This window comes from Bombina bombina, chromosome 10 (genome assembly GCF_027579735.1).
Source record: "Bombina bombina isolate aBomBom1 chromosome 10, aBomBom1.pri, whole genome shotgun sequence".
Lineage (NCBI taxonomy): Eukaryota > Metazoa > Chordata > Amphibia > Anura > Bombinatoridae > Bombina > Bombina bombina.
The window spans coordinates 171,758,303-171,780,062 of record NC_069508.1 but is presented as its reverse complement, the minus strand read 5'-3'; the positions used below and the strand labels follow the sequence as shown (position 1 = coordinate 171,780,062).

General features: G+C 36.2%; 1 protein-coding gene across 1 annotated transcript in view; it reads right to left on the bottom strand.

Annotated features, from left to right (window-relative positions):
- The window catches only part of TRABD2B (TraB domain containing 2B), a 382,029-nt gene that overhangs the window by 111,227 nt on the left and 249,042 nt on the right, over positions 1–21,760 (bottom strand). The window contains exon 5 of the mRNA XM_053693505.1: positions 9,347–9,437. Coding sequence (XP_053549480.1) covers positions 9,347–9,437 — 91 coding nt within the window. The remainder of the gene's footprint in view (positions 1–9,346; positions 9,438–21,760) is intronic.

The window sequence follows — 21,760 nt, the reverse complement described above, 5'->3', positions numbered from 1 at the left end:
ATAATTAAAATCCTAATAGAACATATCCAAAAGCATAGGGATGTAGAAGACCAAGTCCATAGACAGTCCTCCGGCGGCTCCTCTGATGTGTCACGCCACGACACAAAGCGATAATTCTAAAATACAAAAGATAGAGGGCACCACATGGTGCAGATTAAACTAACATAGGATAGGAGACAGTGGTGGGTAGATAAAACTGCTCACGTGATCCAATGCACCAATGTGCAGTGCAGGCAGGCCGGAACCAAAGAGTCGCCAGTCGACTGGTCAGATCCTTGTTCCACCAGAGAGAGTCCACAAGTGGTGTTAATCCCGCAGGGTATCTGTGGCCACAGCAAATAAAGTGTCAAATACTCTCCTGCAAGAGCAAGACATGATGTAATCCAGCAATGATAATCCTTAAAGAACCCCTATATCTGGATCACTGATTTGTGAAGAAGAGTATTTTCCACTTTATTTTCTGTGGCCACAGATACCCTGCGGGATTAACACTGCACCTTTGGACTCTCTCTGGTGGAATGAGGATCTGACCAGTTTCCAGTTGCCTGGGAGTCTGCCGAGTGACTCTTTGGTTCCGGCCTGCCTGCACTGCATATTGGTGCATTGGATCACGTGAGTAGTTTTATCTGCCCACCACTGTCTCCTATCCTATGTTAGTTTGATCTGCAGCATGTGGCACCCTCTATCTTTTGTATTCCTTTTAATTTTACAGCTTTTGAACAAAGAAAAGTCCATTTAAAGTAATAAATGAAGAAATATTTATAATTTGGAACTAGAGATGTGCATTAAAGATATAGGAATCCCATTTTTTTTCTTTCATGATTCGGACAGCACATGCAATTTTAAGCAACTTTCTATTTTACTCCTATTATAATTTTTTCTTTATTATCTTGGTATCTTTATTTGAAAAGCAGGAATGGAAACTTAGAAGCCAGCCAATTTTTGGTTCAGCACCTGGGTAACGCTTGCTGATTGGTGGCTAAATGTATTCAACAATCAGCAAGCACTACCCAGGTGCTGAACCAAAAATCGACCGGCTCCAAAGCTTACATTTTTGAATTTTTAAATAAAGATACCAAGAGAAAAAAATGTAAAATTGATAATAGGAGTAAATTAGAAAGTTGCTTAAAATTGCTGCACTATCTAAATCATTAAAGAAAAAAACATGTGGTTTCCTATCCCTTTTAATTTATTTACGAATGCAAATTTGTAATGAAAAACGGATATATACGTTTAATTTACACAAAACAAATTTTTAAATAAATGCACCGACAAATTTTAAAGAAAACAAAAAAATACTGACTAAATATGTCAGTATTTATTTGATTTCTTTAAATTACTTTTAAGGGCTTAAATACTTGCCTCTAGCGTGCTGGATAGACTCGGTAACCCAGTCCTGTTTTTCTCAGAGCCCCTGCTGAGTTAATAGGAGGCTTAGCGCGGTGGCTCCCAGGGCTTGCGCTAAAGGCGAAGCCAACGCACTAAAAGTAAATATAGAGCTGTAGTATAGGTGAACATTTTCATCTGCAGCTTGGGGTTATTTATATTTGTTAAATGAAAACAAATATAAATGTTCTGTGAATATTCAGTTTTCCTTTAGTTTAATATGGCTGCCAACCAATATTTGGGGAAATGAATTTCCCTAAATATTTGTTTGAAAAGATTTGGACAAATCAAATATTTTGGTGCTGAAGAAGTCTTCTTGGAACCCCTCTAGGCATTTCTAGGGGCTTGTGTATCTTTTTCTCTTCCCTATTTCTGACTCTTATTTAACCTTTCAATCTTTCCATAGCTTACATTTGTTCAGACCTGTGTCATTTTCACCTATTCTATCCCTGACTCTGTGTCTGGTTTATCGGTCAGGTTTGATGGGATGATTGGTGCTGGCGCTTTTTATTTCGATTTTTAAAATAAAGGGCAACTACTTTTATTTTTATAGAGCACCTAATTTCTTACTGTGAGTTTAACCCTTGCAAATGGATTAAGCACATACTTAATAAAGCCATGCACCCAAGGCAAGTAGTGATTGGAGGATAGGCACCTACAGACGAAGAAGTAATGCACTGCGCTGGGTTGCACAACTTTCTGATTTACTCCTATTATGAATTTTTCTTCTTTCTCTTGCTATCTTTATTTAAAAAGCAGGAATGTAAAGCTTAAGAGCCGGCCCATATTTGGTTCAGCACCTGGGTATTGCTTGCTGATTGGTGGGTAAATGTATCCACCAATAAGCAAGCACTATCCATGGTGCTGAACCTAAAAATGGGCCTCCTAAGCTTTACAGTCCTACTTTTCAAATAAAGATAGCAAAAAAAATAAAGACAAAATCAAAATCATAATAGGAGTAAATTAGAAAGTTGCTTATAATTTCTGCTCTATCTGAATCCCGAAAGAAAACATTTGGGTTTACTATCCCATTAACTATATTTTTAAAGTGATGGTAAAGTCACTATATAAGCTTTATAGCCCATTAACGCTGATGTTTACTTATAATACTTATACCATAGCACCATACTGTAAAATAAAGTATAAACTTTATATTAACATACATATCGGATATTTATATAAAATAGAGCTTTTTTTTTAATTTTCTTTAAAATGTGCCTTTAGATAGCAAGTACTCCAAGTATTAGCAAAGTGACATTTATGAAAAAAGTAGATTTCTGTAAACTGTTCTGTTCTTCTTGCTTTGTAAGACACATCAGCCTGCACAAGAGGTCACCAGACTTAAAGGGACAGTATACACTCATTTTCATATAACTGCATGTAATAGACACTACTATAAAGAATAATATGCACAGATACTGATATTAAAATCCAGTATAAAACTGTTTAAAAACTTACTTAGAAGCTGTCAGTTTGGCTCTATTGAAAAGGTAGTTGGAAAGCCCACTGCAAGTGGCAAATAAGACACTCCCCCCTCCCCCTTCTTTTGCATATGAAAAGACCCTTTACACAAACAGGAGCAAGCTGGAGTAGGTAGTCGAGCGTATTCACATAAAACTTTGGGGCTTGGTTAGGAGTCTGAAAATCAGAGCAATGTTATTTAAAAATAAGCAAAACTATACATTAATTTAAAAAAAAAACTTTATGGGCTATATAAATAGATTATCTACAAAACATTTATGCAAAGAAAAAATGAGTGTATAATGTCCCTTTAAAGGGACAGACTACTTGAAAATTGTTATTGTTTAGATAGATAATCCCTTTATTACTAGACATGTGCAACGCTAACATTTTTGTTTTGTTTAGTTTTAATTAGTTAAATAATTTAGTTTTTGCAAATTAAAGTTTAAAAAAAAATATATATATATGTTTCGGCAAATTAGTTAAGTTAAATCGTTTTTTCGGATCTGTTTTTTTTTTTTTTGGATCCATTCTTTATTCATATGCATTATTCTATTCTGAAGTTTAGAATAAAATAATGCGTATGAATAAAAAATGGATTCGAAAAAACGAAAGGATCTGAAAAACGATTTAACCTAACATAACTAATATCCCGGTGATTGCTGAAAAACAAAAGTAACTAAAACCGCCGCTGCCACCCACATCGCCGCCACTAAATAAAGCTATTAACCCCTAAACCGCCATCCCCCCACATCTCCAACACTAAATAAACCTATTAACCTCTAAACTGCCGTTCCCAAACATCGCCAACACTAACTAAAGCCCTAAATAAACCTATTAACCCCTAAAATACCATTCACCAAACATCGCCAACACTAACTAAACCTATTAACCCCTAAACCACAGTTCCCCGACATCGCCGACACTATCTAAACCTATTAACCCCTAAACCGCAGTTCCCTGACATCGCAGACACTAATGGAAACACTAAATAAACCTATTAACCCCTATTGACTGATTTAAACAGCCAATAGGATTTAAGCAGCTCTCATTCCTATTGGCTTATTTAAATTTTTCAGTCAATAGGAATTCAACGGTACCCCCATATAAAAGGGTTTTTTTTTAGTTCGTTTTTTTTATTTTGTGGGTGTTTGTAATGTTAGGGGGGGTTGTTTTTATTTGTTTGCAAAAGAGATATTAACTTTAGGGCAATGCCCTACAAAAGGCCCTTTTAAAGGCCCTTGGTAGTTCATTATAGATTAGTTTTTTTTTATTTTGGGGTGTTTGTTTTTTGTTTGTTTTTTAAACGGGGTATTAGAATATGAATAATTTTTATTATTTTGGATAATTTTGTTTGTTATTTTTTGTAATGGTAGTTTTTTATTTTTGTAATAGTATTGTTTATTATTTTTTGTAATGGTAGTTTTTTATTTTTGTAATAGTATTGTTTATTATTTTTTGTAATGGTAGTTTTTTATTTTTTGTAATATTAGTGTTTATTATTTTTTGTAATTGTTAGGTTTTGTTAGTTTAAGCTTAGGTTTTATTTTTATTTCACAAGTAAGTTTGTATTTATTTGAACTAAGTAGTTAGTAAATAGTTATATTGTAGCTAGCTTAGATTTTATTTTAATTACATAGGTAAGTTTGTATTTATTTTTAAATAGGTAGTTAGTTAATAATTGTAACTTTAATTTAGGTCTATTTTAATTATGTTAAAGGGATAGAAAAGTCAAAATGATTCAGATAGAGCATGTCATTTTAAGACACTTTTAAATTCACTTCTATTTTTCAAATGTGCTTCGTTCTCTTAGTATCCCTTGTTAAAAAATGAATCTGCACATATCATACACTAGTGGGAGCTGCTGCTAACTGGTGCCTGCACACATTTGTCTCTTGTGATTGGTTAAATAGATATTTTCAGCTAGCTGCCAGTAGTGCAATGCTGTCCTTTCAGCATTGGATAACAAGAGAATGAAGAAAATTTGATAATAGAATTAAATTGGAAAGCTGTTTAAAATTGTATGTTCTATCTGACTCATAAAAGAGAATTTTGGGCTTTACTATCCCTTTAAAGTTAGGGGGTGTTAGGTTTAGGGGTTAATAATTTAATTTAGGCTGTTGCGATGTGGGGGCCGGCAGTTTAGGGGTCAATAGGTTTAGTTAGTATAGGCGATGCTTGGGAACGGCAGTTTAGGGGGTAAAAGGTTTAGTTAGGGTTGGCGATGTTTGGGAATGGAGGTTTAGGGGTTAATAGGTTTATTTAGTGTTTCAGTTAGTGTTGGCGATGTCAGGAAACTGCGGTTTAGGGGTTAATAGGTTTAGTTAGTGTCGGCGATGTCGGAGAACTGCGGTTTAGGGGTTAATTGGTTTAGTTAGTGTCAGACATATCAGGGAACAGCAGTTTAGGGGTTAATATCTTTATTTAGTGATTTAGTTGGTGTCGGCGATGTTTCGGGAACGGCGGTATAGAGGTTAATAGCTTTATTTAGTGATTTAGTTGGTGTCGGCGATGTCAGGGAATGGCGGTTTAGGGATTAATAGCTTTATTTAGTGATTTAGTTAGTGTCGACAATGTGGGGGAACTGCGGTTTAGATTAGAACAATGAAAAATTCTGAATATGAATAAAGAATGTATCCAAAAATTTCGGAAACTGATTTATTCCTTTTTGGAATTTTTCGGGATTTTAGTTATGGTGCCGATTTGGATGCATTTGAATCTCCTAATTGGCCAAAATTCGTCCGAAAACGAAATTTGGTTGAAACGAACGTACATATATATTAATTACCCATTCCCCAGTTTTGCATAACCAACATGGTTACATTAATATACTTTTACCTTTCTATTTGCCTTGTATCTAAACCTCTGCAGACTACCTCAGTGATTTTTTTGCTTTTAGCTTTTATACAATCTTGAATTTTAGCTAATTAATGCAGGTTCTTGTGAACCCATTATAATTCTCCACGAGAGTGAGCACAATATTATCTATATGGCACACACAAACTAGCACTGTATGGCTGTAGTGTAAGATTGTAAAAAGTTATAAAAAAAAATATCTGAGATAAAGGGTGACCTGCAGGGGCTTAAAAACAGGCAGTCTTAGAGGTTATAAAGTATATTAATATAACAGTGTTGATTATGCTGGGGAATGGGAAGTAAAGGCATTATCTATCTTTTTAATAATAAAAATATCAAGTAGACTGCCCCTTTAATCTATTGCCTAATTATCAAACCCAGCCTTACACATACCTTCCCAGAAGAAAATCTGACAAACGTCCACTAATTCTGAGAACATGCGGTCTCTGCCTAAGCCTAAAAACCTTAATTTTTTTAGTAAAATGCTATTGTGGTCACACTGCATATAATTATGGTCAAACCACTCAATGTTAAAGCTTTAATACTTGTTACTTTGAATAAAATCTCTGATCCAGCTACCACTTGGCGTATTTTATATAAATGTGGGAATGTATCATGTCCAGACGTTTAAACGATTCTATCGAGTCGTTGTTGTTTTTGGTAAAAAAAACAGCTGAATATTTAACATTTTTTTAGATGTAGTTGTCATCACATGAAACACAGTAATAAAATATAAAGGCAAAAGCTGTGTATAATTTTTTTAATAAAGAAATAAAAATATATCTTTGGTTGATCCAAAACCACTTTCCAGCACCACCAAAAACCCAAAATGTTTCTTTCATGATTCAGATAGAGAATACAACTTTAAGCACCATTCTAATCTACTTCTATTAGCTAATTTGATTCATTCTTTAGATATCCTTTTTTGAAAAATAGCAATGCACATGGGTGAGCCAATTACACAAGGAATTTATGTGCAGCCACCAATCAGCAGCTAATGAGCCTATGTAGATATGCTTTTAAACAAAGGATATCAAGAGATTTAAGCAAATGAGATAATAGAAGTAAATTGGAAAGTTGTTTAAAACTGCTCTTTCTAAATCATGAAAGAAAAAAATTGGGTTTCATGTCCCTTTAACCTGTCCGCCACCTAAAAGGACTGAAATTGTTGCAATCCGATAGGGATGATTGACAGCCCCTGATAATGGCTTCTTGACTACCAGTGAGCAGGGGGCTATATTGCATTAGATGGGGAACATCTTCAGGGCAGCTGCATAGCAACTTAAAATTTAATTACATTTGAAATAGTAGCTAGTGTTAGTGCTACAAGCCTGTAGCAGCACAAATATTTTTTTATTTTTTATTATTATTTATTTATTTTTAAATAAAGGTTCAGGATTAGTCTGGAACAAAAGCTTACATATGTATTGGCTGACAGAGGAATCTGTCATGTGACAAGGACACTACTGAAATGCTTAAAGGGACATGAAACCCAAAAATGTGCTCTCCTTTAATTTGTTCCCAATTACCTATTTTACCTGCAGGAGTATATTAAATTGTTTACAAATAGCTCCTTAGCCTTTATATTGGCATTTGAAATGGCTGATTTAACCTGTAGTATCCCTACCTATACTGAAAATTTCTATATCTAGGTATAGGCTATTGACAATTTACTATTTAAACACAGACAGCAGAAGAAATAACACTTCCAGTGGGAGATGGAAGAGATAAAGCTCTAAAATGTTAAAATTTGTAATTGTTCTTTCTAAGTATTGTACATAGACAGAGATAAGAAAGGAGAAGCATTTGAGTGATAAGATAACAAGATCTGATCGCACTGCAAGCTTAGCCTATTTTGATGGGCTGTGGTTTCAAAGAGCAAATCCAGCTATTTAATTTGCAAAAAGAAGCATAAATATGCAATTTCTCATATATTTTATACTCTGCAGCTGCTATAACAAGTAATTTGGAACACATTAAAGGGACAGTATACACCAATTTTTATATAACTGCATGTAATTGACACTACTATAAAGAATAAGATGCACAGATACTGATATAAAAATCCATGATAAAAGGGCTTAAAAATTTATTTAGAAGCTCTCAGTTTAGCTCTGTTGAAAAGATAGTTAGAAAGCCCACTGCAAGTGGGAAATAAGACACCCCCTTTTTTTGCTCATGAAAAGACCCTTTACACAAACAGGAACAAGCTGGAGTAGGTATGCGTCGGTATTCTCTTAAAACTTTGGGGCTTGGTTAGGAGTCTGAAAATCAGAACAATTTTATTTAAAAATAAGCAAAACTATACATTTAAAAAAAAAAAAAAAATCTTTATGGGCTATATAAATAGATCATCTACAAAACATTTATGCAAAGAAAAAATGAGTGTATAATGTCCCTTAAAGGGGAAACAATTTTACAGTGCACTTTCCCTTTAAATAGTGAAGCCTTTCCTGCCTTTACAGTAAACGTTTTAACCACATGAACAGATCGACTCACTTTTATGTCACATACATTTGTTTATTGTTACTTCATAAAGGGCTTCTTGATTTTATGGACTTATCTAGAATTGTACATAGCTTATAAACTTTCCCTGGGCTTTCAAAGCTTCAATCGTTCTTAAAAACACTACTATTAAAGGACCACTCAATGCAGTAGGATTATTTCATTAACAACGCATAATAACAAGACAATGCAATAGCACTTACTCTGAATTTCAAATAAGCAGTAGATTTTTTTTCTGACAAATTGATTTTTTTCTACCTTTTTTTGGCCCCCTGTATCATGTGACAGACATCAGCCAATCACAGACTAGTATACATATACCCTGTGAGCTTGTGCACATGCCCAATAGGATCTTGTTCTCCAGAAAGTGTGAATATAAAAAGACAGGGGAAAAATTGATAATGGAAGTAAACTGGAAATTGTCTTAAAACTGCTGCTCCATTTGAATCATAAAAGTTTATTTTGACTTGAGTGTCCCTTTAAGGTATGCTTACCACCTATATTAAAGGGGCAAACAACCAAAATGTTCCTTTCATTTAGAAAGGGCATGCAATTTTAAACAACTTTCAAATGTATTTCTATTATCAACTTTGCTTTGTTGTCTTGGCATCCTGTGTTGAAGGAGAAGCAATGCACGACTGGGAGCTAGCTGAACATACCAGGTGAGACATTGAGAAAAGTATATATGTGCAGCCACCAATCAGCAGCTAGCTCCCAGAAGTGTACTGCTGCTCTGAGCCTACCTAGGATTGCTCTTCAGCAAAGGATATCAAGAGAATGAATACAATTAGGTAATTGAGGTAAAAAAGTTGTTTAAATTGATATGCTCTATCATTATCATGAAAGTTACATTTTGACCTAACAGTCCCTTTTAACCTATCTTTACTTACCTTATAAGCCTCTCCTTTCTCTTCACCTCTCTTCTTGTACCTGCTTTATAATATCATGAGCCCACCTGTTCTGTATATATACCCCCTCTTTACAAGGTGACCTACATATTGTAGCTGCTAATGGCAGAGCCTTCTCACCCTTCATCATTTTGTAAATTGCACAATGTACCTAGGTCCTTGTTCTGCAGAATATGTTGGAGCCCTACAAATAAACAATATCAACACAAATAATAATCAAATGAACTTACTCATGTAATAGCTTCCCAGCTGGAGTATGTTCAACTTCATATCCACCTTGTCTCAACACATCAATAACCGTGTTATTGCCGATAAAATGACCTACAGAACAAAAGGAAATGAGACCAGTCAGAATTTCAGACAATTCTATATATTACAGGACAGATTTGCTATTGGTTTCCATGTCTAATACAGGATCATGTTATGTGCAACTAATCTATCTGTGTGTCTCCATCTGTAGTTGCTGAACTTATAAAAATGTCAGAACATAGAGATTATCCACATGCAAAGTCTGTGATCATTACGATGACATATTTATGGTGCTAACAGGCTGTGTATCAGCGATAAGCCATTGCTTTCAACACATAACTCAATGCTAAACTTCAAGGTCGCTTCAACCTCACTTGTGACATGTTCCATCTCTTTTGTGGTCTTGTCTAGACCAAATCATAAAATGTATTAACCCAATAAAGGCAAAACAAATATAATCAGTCCTTACAGATAATGTGCTATGGATGTATTTCATTGTGAAGAGTAATAAAATGTATTCCTTTGTATCCAACTGACCAATGTAATGTAGGTGTAATGTGCCCCACGGCACAGGTTATATACAAAAAAGAAACTATTTTATGAACCACAGCACACTATCGGCTATATTACGAGTTTTGCGTTATAAGCCTTGCGGTACTAACTTGCAAGTTATTTACACAGCTTACCTCCCTACAGCGCTGGTATTACAGGTTTACAAAAACCCGGCATTAGCAGGCAAGAAATGAGCGTAGAGCAAAATTGAGCTTCATACCGCACTCCAATACCAGTGCTGCTTTGAGCTGGTTTTACGTGCTCGCGCACCGATTTCCCCATAGACATCAACGGGGAGAGGCGGCTGAAAAAAAACCTAACACCTGCAATAAAGGAGCGTAAAGCTCAGTAACGCAGCCCCATTGATTCCTATGGGGAAAGAACATTTTTGTTTACACCTAACACCCTAACCTGAACCCCGAGTCTAAACACCCCTAATCTTACACTTATTAACCCCTAATCTGCCGCCCCTGACATCGCCGACACCTACATTATACTTATTAACCCCTAATCTGCCGCCCACGACATCACCGACACCTACATTATACTTATTAACCCCTAATCTGCTGCCCCGACATCGCCGACACCTACATTATACTTATTAACCCATAATCTGCTGCCCCAACATTGCCGACACCTACATAATGTTATTAACCCCTAATCTCCCATCCCCAATGTCGCCGCAACATACCTACACTTATTAACCCCTAATCTGCCGCCCCTGACATCGCCGACACCTACATTATACTTATTAACCCCTAATCTGCCGCCCACAACATCACCAACACCTACATTATACTTATTAACCCCTAATCTGCTGCCCTGACATCGCCGACACCTACATTATACTTATTAACCCATAATCTGCTGCCCCCAACATCGCCGACACCTACATAATGTTATTAACCCCTATTCTCCCACCCCCAATGTCACCGCAACCTACCTACACTTATTAACCCCTAATCTGCCACCCCCAGCGTCGCCGCCACTATACTAAATCTATTAACACCTAAACCTAACCCTAAGTCTAACCCTAACACCCACTAACTTTAATGTAATTAAAATAAATCTAAATAAAACCTACTATTAAAGGGACATTATACACTCATTTTTTCTTTGCATAAATGTTTTGTAGATGATCTATTTATATAGTCCATACAGTTTGTTTGTTTTTAAAAATGTATTGCTTTGCTTATTTTTAAATAACATTGCTCTGATTTTCAGACTCCTAACCAAGCCCCAAAGTTTTATGAGAATACCATCAGCTACCTACTCCAGCTTGCTCCTGTTTGTGTAAAGGGTCTTTTCATATGCAAAAGAAGGGGTGGGGGGGAGTGTCTTATTTCCCACTTACAGTGGGCTTTCCAGCTACCTTTTCAACAGAGCTAAACTGAGAGCTTCTAAGTACATTTTCAAACAGTTTTATACTGGATTTTTATATCAGTATCCGTGCATCTTATTCTTTATAATAGTGTCTATTACATGCAGTTATATGAAAATGAGTGTGTACTAGGGATGGGCGAATGTGTAAATTTTCAAATTTCGAATGTAGATTGAATGTTATTACCGAAATTCGAATTCTAAATCCGAATGTCGATAAGAACGAATATTCTTAAAAATTCAAAAATCGAATGTTATTTACAGTTTTCGAATGTCACTTTCGAATTCGAATGTTTATAATTATATCGAATGTCCACATTCGAAATTTCGAATTTAACATTCTATTTAACAAATACTATTCAGAAGTTCAATAGTTCATGTGGTAGGGAGGGAATCTAGTAAATTGATACATAATAGATACAAATATATAATTTCAAATGTTTCCATATAGAATATTGCATAATTTGAATATTACATTTAAAGAAAGCATTAGAAATACTATTACAATCTAAATTCGAATTTTTCGAATTCGAATATTGCATAATTTGAATATTACATTTAAAGAAAAAGCATTAGAAATACTATTACAATCTAAATCCGAATTTTTCGAAATTCGAATATTGCATAATTCGAATATTACATTTAAAGAAAAAGCATTAGAAATACTATTACAATCTAAATTCGAATTTTTCGAATTCGAATATTGCATAATTCGAATATTACATTTAAAGAAAAAGCATTAGAAATACTATTACAATCTAAATTCGAATTTTTCAAAAAAAATATTTTCTAATGTAACTAACTAACTAAAAAACCTAAGCTCCCCATTGCCCTGAAAAGGGCATTTGGATGGACATTGCCCTTAAAAGGGCATTTAGCTCTTTTTCCACCCAAATCCTAATCTAAAAATAAAACCCACCCAATAAACCCTAAAAAAAAGCCTAACACTAATCCTCGAAGATCCACTTACAGTTTTTGAAGACCCGACATCCATCCTCAACGAAGCCGGCAAAAGTCCTCTACGAAGCGGCAGAAGTCTTCATCCAACCGGGCAGAAGTCTTCATCCAGACGGCATCTTCTATCTTCATCCATCCGGCGCGGAGCATCCTCTTCAATCAACGTCTTCTTGAACAATGAATTCTCCTTTAAATGACATCATCCAAGATGGCATCCCTTGAATTCTGATTGGCTGATAGAATTCTATCAGCCAATCGGAATTAAAGGTGAAACAATCCTATTGGCTGATGCAATCAGCCAACAGGATTGAGCTTCAATACTATTGGAACAGCCAATAGAATGCAAGCTCAATCCTATTGACTGATTGCATCAGCCAATAGGATTTTTTCACCTTTAATTCCAATTGGCTTATAGAATCCTATTAGCCAATCGGAATTCAAGGGACGCCATCTTGGATGACGTCCCTTAAAGGAACCTTCATTCTTCGTTAGCCGTCGGAATAAGAAGATGCTCCGTGCCGGATGTCTTGAAGATGGAGCCGCTCCGCACCGGATGGATGAAGATGGAAGATGCCGTCTGGATGAAGACTTCTGCCCGGTTGGATGAAGACTTCTGCCCAGTTGGATGAAGACTTCTGCCGGCTTCGTTGAGGATGGATGTCGGGTCTTCAAAAACTGTAAATGGATCTTCAGGGGTTAGTGTTAGTTTTTTTTAAGGGTTTATCTTCTATATTCATCCATCCAGTGCGGAGCGGCTCCATCTTCAAAACATCCGTCTGGATGAAGACGTCTCCCGGCTTCGTTGAGGACTTCTGCCCGCTTGGATGAAGACTTCTGCCTCTTCGTTGAGGATTGATGTTCGGACTTCAAAAACTGTAAGTGAATCTTCGGGGGTTAGTGTTAGGTTTTTTTATGGGTTTATTGGGTGGGTTTTATTTTTAGATTAGGGTTTGGGCGGAAAAAGAGTAAATGCCCTTTTAAAGGCAATGCTCAATGGGGAGCTTAGTTTTTTTAGTTAGGATTTTATTTGGGCGTTGGTTGTGTGGGTGGTGGGTTTTACTGTTAGGGGGTTGTTTGTATTTTTTTTTTTACAGGTAAAAGAGCTGATTTCTTTGGGGCAGTGCCCTGCAAAAGGCCCTTTTAAGGGCTATTGGTAGTTTAGTTTAGGCTAGGTTTTTTTTTATTTTGGGGGGCTTTTTTATTTTGTTAATAACTATTTACTAACTATTCTACCTAGTTAAAATAAATACAAACTTGCCTGTGAAATAAAAACAAAACCTAAGCTAGCTACAATATAACTAATAGTTACATTGTAGCTAGCTTAGGTTTTATTTTATAAGTAAGTATTTAGTTTTAAATAGGAATTATTTAGTTATTAATAGTAGGGTTTATTTAGATTTATTTAAATTACAATAAAGTTAGTGGCTGTTAGGGTTAGACTTAGGGTTAGGTTTAGGGGTTAATAACTTTAGTATAGTGGCGGCGATGTTAGGGGCGGCAGATTAGGGGTTAATAATATTTAACTAGTGTTTTTTGCGAAGCAGGAGTGCGGCGGTTTAAGGGTTAATATGTTTATTCTAGTTGTGGCGATGTCCGGAGCGGCAGATTAGGGGTTAATAATTTTATTTTAGTGTTTGCGATGCGGGAGGGCCTCAGTTTAGGGGTTAATATGTAGTTTATGGGTGTTAGTGTACTTTTTAGCACTTTAGTTATGAGTTTTATGTTACAGCGTTGTAGCGTAAAACTTATAACTACTGAGTTTCAGTTTACGGTAAGGATCTTGTAGTTTTAGGCTGTACCGCTCACTTTTTGGCCTCCCAGGCAGACTTGTAATACGGAATAAGGAAGTCCCATTGAAAAAGGACTTTTTGAAAGCTGTGGTAGCTACGTTGCGTTACGGCCAAAAAAGTGTGCGGAGCCCCTAAACCTGCAAGACTTGTAATACCAGCAGTAGTGAAAAAGAGCCTTAACACTGCTTTTTCACTCATACCGCAAAACTCGTAATCTTACCGAATGTTACTTATAGTTCATTTGTTTAAAGATACATTATGAAATGAGCTGTTCCCATAGACCGAAATGTACAGGCACTTTTCAGTGCTGTTTTTTTCCAAACACCACACTCCTGCCAACTTTACCCGAAAAAACTTCCTGGTGCAGTTATTTTATTAAAATATAAAACATTCTACAATTTTTATTTCTTAATGAATTACACACAACAGTATTTTGGGGGCATTTGGGGCACATTTATAAACTTAACCAAAGATCTGATCTCTGGTTAATTTCACTTGTTATGGCTGATTATTTATTGCAAGCTCGCAAATAGGCGCATGATAAATATGTTAGTATAAAGTGAATTGTTTGCCTATCTGTTAAAGTCTATTAGTGAAAGCTATGTAGCAGGTTTAGCCTTGAGAAGTCAGTGCATTTTCAGTTCTGAGAATTAGAAAAGCCACAATTTTCCGAGATAAATTGCATGAAAAGAGGGCAAAATAAATAATGAAAGTTAAATATAAACTTGTTTCACTGGGCATACCTAAACCATTTATATTAAAATATCAAGATCCAATTACAGCTTCAGAATACACTTTAGTCTCTCAACTGTTGGGTCTCCCATACAAATGTACATTATTCCAGTACTGCACTGCGCTAATTATGTGTAATATATTTTGAGAGCCTCCTATACTATTTCCTTTTGAAAGATCCAATAGTTATAGTAACTCAAGCAAAGAACCATTAGAAACTAAATTTTATTTAAAAAAAATAATACTAATAACTTAGTATTATTCTGCCATCTGCGGTCCAGTGACAACATACTGAGCTAATCCAGTACATTCTTACATAAATATTAGTGGAAGTGAAACTGGAGGAACTTACGATGCAAAGAACACATTCTTTTTCTGTTAATGGAACACTCTTCTAGTGTGCGTCCTCCGCTGGTAAGTTTTTTGTTTTTTTTTGCACAATGTGGATTAATTGCTTCATTTTGAAACTTACGTTTTTGCTGAATGTGAACTGTTCCTTTTACTTTGAAATAACTGAATGTGAAATAAACATTTACAGTAATTTTTTTGAAAAGGAAAACTCACATAGACAAGAAAATTGCTTCCCCTAGAGGACAGGATAGGGCAAAAAAATTTTGTGACTAAAAAAAATAACATTAATGATTTTAATTAATAATGAGTTATATGAACAGATGGCAGCTGTTTTAGCTAAACTGGCAGGCACATAATACAAGACCTGAATCTGATTTATCCCTCGGTCTCATTGACATATGGGGTCCAATATATCAAATGTCTGTCCGACATGATCCGCTCAGCGTATCATGTTTGCCCCTGACATCGCTGATTAACATTGCACAAGCAGTTCTGGTGAATCTGCTCCCTGCAGATTTGCTGCATTTCGGCCGCTAGCAGGGGGTGTCAATCAACCAGTTCGTATGAGATCGGGCGGATTGATGTCCGCAGCCTCAGAGGCAGCGTACGAGTTAAGAAGCAGCGGTTTTAAGACCACTGCTTCTTAACTCTTGTTTCCGGCGAGCCTGAAGCCTAAACTGAAAATAACTCCTACTATATCATTTTATATTGATGTTAAATTTATAAATTAAAGAAACATGGAACAAAAAATAAAGGAAGCAGTTTAATTCAAACAAATCTTTATGTTTTTGTCTTCTATCATCAAATGTACATCTTTCTAAAACAGCATACTGGAGTAGGCACAAGACCGTATACATATGTTGATCACTATATGGTGGCTGTACTTGCAGCACTGTTTTTAACCATGTAAGAGCTACATTTTGATGGAGGTTAACCAAGAGAACTTTTTTTTCTTTCCCATAAAGATTTAAAGCCATTACAATTGCTATTTGAATTGCTGCTCTCCCAACAAATATAAAGAGTATCATGGCTCACAACGTGCTATTTAAAGTGACAATTCCGCAACTGCCTCCATCAATAGATAGTTGCATAGAGTGTACCCTAAATGTTGTGCAGCATTATATGCTAATATCCTACATTATCTCCAAAACCTCTATTTAAAACCTTTCCCAAAAGAATGTTTCAAAATGATCAGAAATGATTGCTAGCTCCACTGGCTACCGTAACCCTCCACAGATAATGCTAATCGCTGCCATTAGCTTGTGAAGATGAGATCAACTTGCAGGTCAAGTTGGCAGTAGTTTTGTAATTTAAGATGAATTAACCACTCAATGCATCTCCAGTATGAAGGAATCAATTAGATGAGGCTCCTCTTCAAAACAAGCCAATTAGTTCTTCACTTTGGAACCTTTATTGAGTCAGTCTTTGCTGATATATATAACAACAGCTTGTTACTATTGAAAGGCTGCCAGTTAGTCCTGGGCACATCACATTCTGTGTACATCATATTGTGGTTTCAGTTATTGTTCAGTGCTGATTTCTGGCAGAAGGAGATGGATTTCTGTGAAAGAGCAATGTGTCTTATCTATTTAAATGGACTTAAAAGTTTCCTTTCTTGTAACAGTTAAAAGAGATGGATGTTTTTGCCCTAAATAATAATTACTTTTGGCCTATGCTTGTTGATAGATATCACTTCCCATATTATATGGGAGGTGTCCTTATCAGCCAGTAATTTATCCCAAAGGGTCATTAGTCAAGCAAATGTTAAAAATATATATATTTGCCTGGTCAGTTTTCAAATATAAAAGCAAAATGTCTTTTAGCCAAATTAAACTCATGCTTGCATGTTCCCCGGATGTCCTTCCCTCTCATCAATAGGTGAACAACACAGACAACTGATGACCCTATTGCCCACCCCATGAACTGTAAGCAAAGCGCACTATAACCCCAATTTAAATAGTGATTAACAATCCCAGTGGCACAAGAGAGCTATTTCATGCTCTACCTTTAAAGGACCATTCAATGCAGTAGAATTGCATAATTAATAAGTGCATAATGAAAAGACAATGCAATAACACCTACTCTGAATTTCAAATAAGCAGTGGATTTTTTTATGACAAATTATTTTTTTTCTACCATTTTCCAGCCCCCTATATCATGTGACAGACATCAGCCAATCACAGACTAGTATACGTATACCCTGCTTGTGCACGTGCTCAGTAGGATCTTGTGTCCCAGAAAGTGTGTATATAAAAAGACTGTGCAAAATTTGATAATTGAAGTAAATTAGAGAGTGTCTTAAAACCGCTGCTCTTTCTAAATCATTAAAGTTCATTTTGACTTGAGTGTCCCTTTAAGTAAACATTTACATGGCTTTTTACAGTTTATTGTTACATAAAGGAACACTTTATAGGGACAGTAAAGGCAAAATGAAACTTATGATTCAGATAGAGCATCAATTTTAAACAACTTTCCAATATACATCTCTTATCTAAGCTGCTTTGTTCTCTTGGTATCCTTTGTTAAAAAGTACAGCTAAGTAGGATCAGATGCAGCAATGCACTACTGGGAGCTAGCTGCTTATTGGTGTCTCTTGTCATTGGCTTACCAAATGTATTCAGCAAGCATTGCTGCTTTGGATTTGACTGTAACTATGTGTTTAACTTCTACAATAGTACAATAATAAAAATGTTCTAACACATGAGAGAATTTTCTTTTTCCACTTTCATATTGCTTTTTTAAAAAAAATAAATGTTTATGGTTTTTAATTTCCTCCTTGGTTTATGTGCAGTGTAGGAAAAAGTTTAAATGCCCCTTTAACTGTGAAATGTAACATTTCTTGGGCTGAATGTTTTTTCAATTTCTGGATAAATTAGAGTTTGACTGGAAAACAGAAATCCAAAGAAGTAAAACATAGCACAATATCCATGTACTTTGGAGACCTGTTCCTCTGTTATATAAGCCCTTTGGCATTCACACTGCGGACTGCTTCCAGCATGTGAAACGTTTCTCACAGCCAAGTCCTGCTGGGGAACAAAACACTTTTCATTGAAGCCAATTAGCTCAAAAACATCAAAAAGAGAGAGGAAAAAAATGATTAAAGTGCAGTGCAGCCTGAGAAATAAAAGACCTAGCATAGGACATGTCTGTTCTTATTGAAGTGCACAGTATCTAAGCGAAGATGCACAATTGCTGTGACAGCCAAACAGGACGTCCACAAAGCCTAACTCACACTTAACCCCTAGGCTGCCAGAAAGTGCTGTAACGTACCGAACAAATGACTAGGTTGGGTGTGAAGCGGATGAGGGATGTGATCATGAAGTCTGCAAGTTCACCAGCTCAGAGTTCAGAGGGAAGCTATGTGTTTTATTAAAAAGCTCCGGAGGAAAAAAAAAAAGGTGATGTTTCTTTCAAAAATTCCCAAATGATCTGTGCTCTGTCTAAAATAGCAACTTTTACATTTGCACTCTGTAGTTTAACCCCTTGGTTACCAGGAACGGCAGATATGGATTACTAAGTCCAACACCCATGTATCCAAAGCAGAATAGCTCTGCACACCAGCCCTTTATCAAATAGATAATATAAAGTAGAGCATAAGCACACCAATATCTTAAAGGGACACTCAGGTTTTATTAAATTTTCATGATTCAGATACAGCATGTAATTTTAAACAACTTTCCAATTTACTTCCATTAAAAAAAATGTGCACATTCTTTTATATTTATACTTTTTTTTGAGTCACCAGCTCCTACTGAGCATGTGCAAGAACTCAGACTATACGTATATGCATTTGTGATTGGCTGATTGCTATCACATGGTACAGGGGGAGTGGAAATATACATAACTTTAAAATGTGTTAGAAAAGAATCTACTACTCATTTGAAATTCAGAGTAAATGCTGTTGTATTGTCTTGTTATCTTGCATTTGTTGATTATGCAAATTTGCTGTGTTTACTGGTCCTTTAATGCAAAATTAGTTGTTGTCATAAAGACAGGAACAGACAACATTTCAGAAAAAATAGATCTTAATCATGTCATATGTAATCATATTACTTCATGGCCAATGAGATCAAGGGGCCTATCTATCAAGCTCCGTATGCAGCTTGACGCCCCGTTTTTCTGGCGAGCCGCCCGGCTTGCAAGAGACACCAGGAGGCCTATCTATCAAGCTCCGTATGCAGCTTGACGTCCCGTGTTTCTGGCGAGCCGTCAGACCTGCCAGAAACACAAGTTATGTAGCTGCGGTCTCAAGACCACTGCTCCATAATCTGTCCGCCTGTTCTGAGGAGGCGGACAGAGATCATCACAATTCAACCCGATCGAGTACGATCGGGTTGATTGACACCCCCCTGCTGACCGTGAATCTGTAGGGGGCGGCGTTGCACCAGCAGTTCAAAAGAACTGCTGGTGCAATGCTGAATATGGAGAGCGTATTGCTCCCCGCATTCAGCAAGGTCTGTCGGACCTGATCCGTGCTGTCGAATCAGGTCCGACAGACCTTTATTAAATAGGCCTCCAGTTATGAAGCAGCGGTCTAAAGACCGTTACTCCATAACCTGTCCGCCTGCTCTTAGGATGCGGACAGAGATCGCCACAATTCAACCTGACCGAGTACGATCGGGTTGATTGAAACCCCCTGCTGGCGGCCAATCTGCAGGGGACGGCGTTGCACCAGCCGTTCACAAGAGCTGCTGGTGCAATGCTGAATACGGAGAGCGTATTGCTCTCCGCATTCAGCGAGGTCTGTCGGACCTGATCCACACTGTCGGATCAGGTCCGACAGACTTTTGATAAATAGGCCTCCAAGTATTTAATTTAATATTACATTCAGCATAACATGTTTTTTTAAGAAAAATAAAACAACACTGCAATATACATTGATTATTTTTTGCTGAAAATGACCTCTAGAAAGTGTGCATGTCCCTACAAAGAGAGAGTGAATCCATCACAAATTGCATATGGTCTTGTAACCTGCCACACAGCTGTTGCTTAGATCAAAGTTCAGGCTCTCATAAATCTGTCCCTAGTTACTTATTCCTGGACATTTCATTTACATTTATCCAAACAAATGTTATCTTTCCATTTATGAGTATAACATTTGAAAATGAAATGTAACAATATAATATCAAATCAAACATCTATATCTTGATTAATAGATCTAAGGTAAGTCTATAGGATTCAGTATTCAAATTCAATATTTAAATGTTAAAATTAGTTCCGTAGAAACACTAGAATGACTGAACATTTTTTGGCATTTAAATGTTAAATACAAGCTACTGAGCAAAACCAAAACCTAACATAACCCTTATCCTAAATGTAAGATAACCTTCATTAAACGTAACCTATCACTAACCCTAGCTTAACACTATATCTAACCTACCACTAGCAACATTTGTTTTCCCCATGAATTAGAATGTTTTAATCCATTTTAACAGAAAGATCCTAAATATTTCGCTGCTTCAAAAGTGACTTCAGCCCCACATTTAAACAGGATACATCACTCAGTCACATGGATAACCTGACTGCGCGATGATGTGAAATCAACGTACAAACCAAGAAGCTATGAAACATCAAACAGCATTTGATCTGCAGCTACACTCGGACAGGTTTATGTAGAACAACTCAGCTCTAAATATGAAGTGGAAAATATGCTGTTCGGGTTTTTCATCTGCATGAAATGAACCTATAAATCTTGTGCCACGGATACAGGTCATTAAAGATAGGAATTTATCCCAAAAATCAGGAGCTACCCTGTGAAGTTGAAGATGGAATAATATACATAAAATGGATCTCAGATTCACAAGGACAGAGGCGTATGGGGACACTGGGAGAGATTAAAGGGACAGTCAAGTCCAAAAAAAACTTTCATGTTTCAAATAGGGAATGTAATTTTAAACAACTTTCCAATTTACTTTTATCACCAATTTTGCTTTGTTCTTTTGGTATTCTTAGTTGAAAGCTAGACCTAGGAAGGCTCATATGATAATTTCTAAGCCCTTGAAGGCCGCCTCTAATCACATGCTTTGTATTTGCTTTTCGCAGCAGGGGAGAGCTAGTTCAGGTAAACCCTATAGATAACATTGTGAGCACGCCCGTGGATTGTGGCAGACACTGCACTAATTGGCTAAAATGAAAGTCAGTAGATAATAAATAAAATGTCATGTGATCAGGGGGCTGTCAGAAGATGCTTAGATACAAGTTAATCACAGAGGTAAAAAGTGTATTATTATAACTGTGTTGGTTATGCAAAACTGAGGAATGGGTAATAAAGGGATTATCTATCTTTTAAAACAACAAAAATTCTGGTGTTGACTGTCCCTGTCATAGCAAGACCAGAGTAGAATTAAAGGGACATTAAACTCAAATGTTTTCTTTCATGTTTCAGATAGAGCATGCAATTTTAAGCAACTTTCTAATTTACTCCTATTATCAATTTCTCGTTGTTCTCTTGCTATATTTATTTGAAAAATAAGGCATCTAAGCTAAGGAGCCAGACAATTTTTGGTTCAGACTCTTGACAGCACTTATTTATTGGTGCTGTACAATCAGCAAGAACAACCCAGATTGTGAACCAAAAAAGGGCCGGTTTCTAAACCTTACATTCTTGCTTTTCAAATAAAGATAGCAAGATAA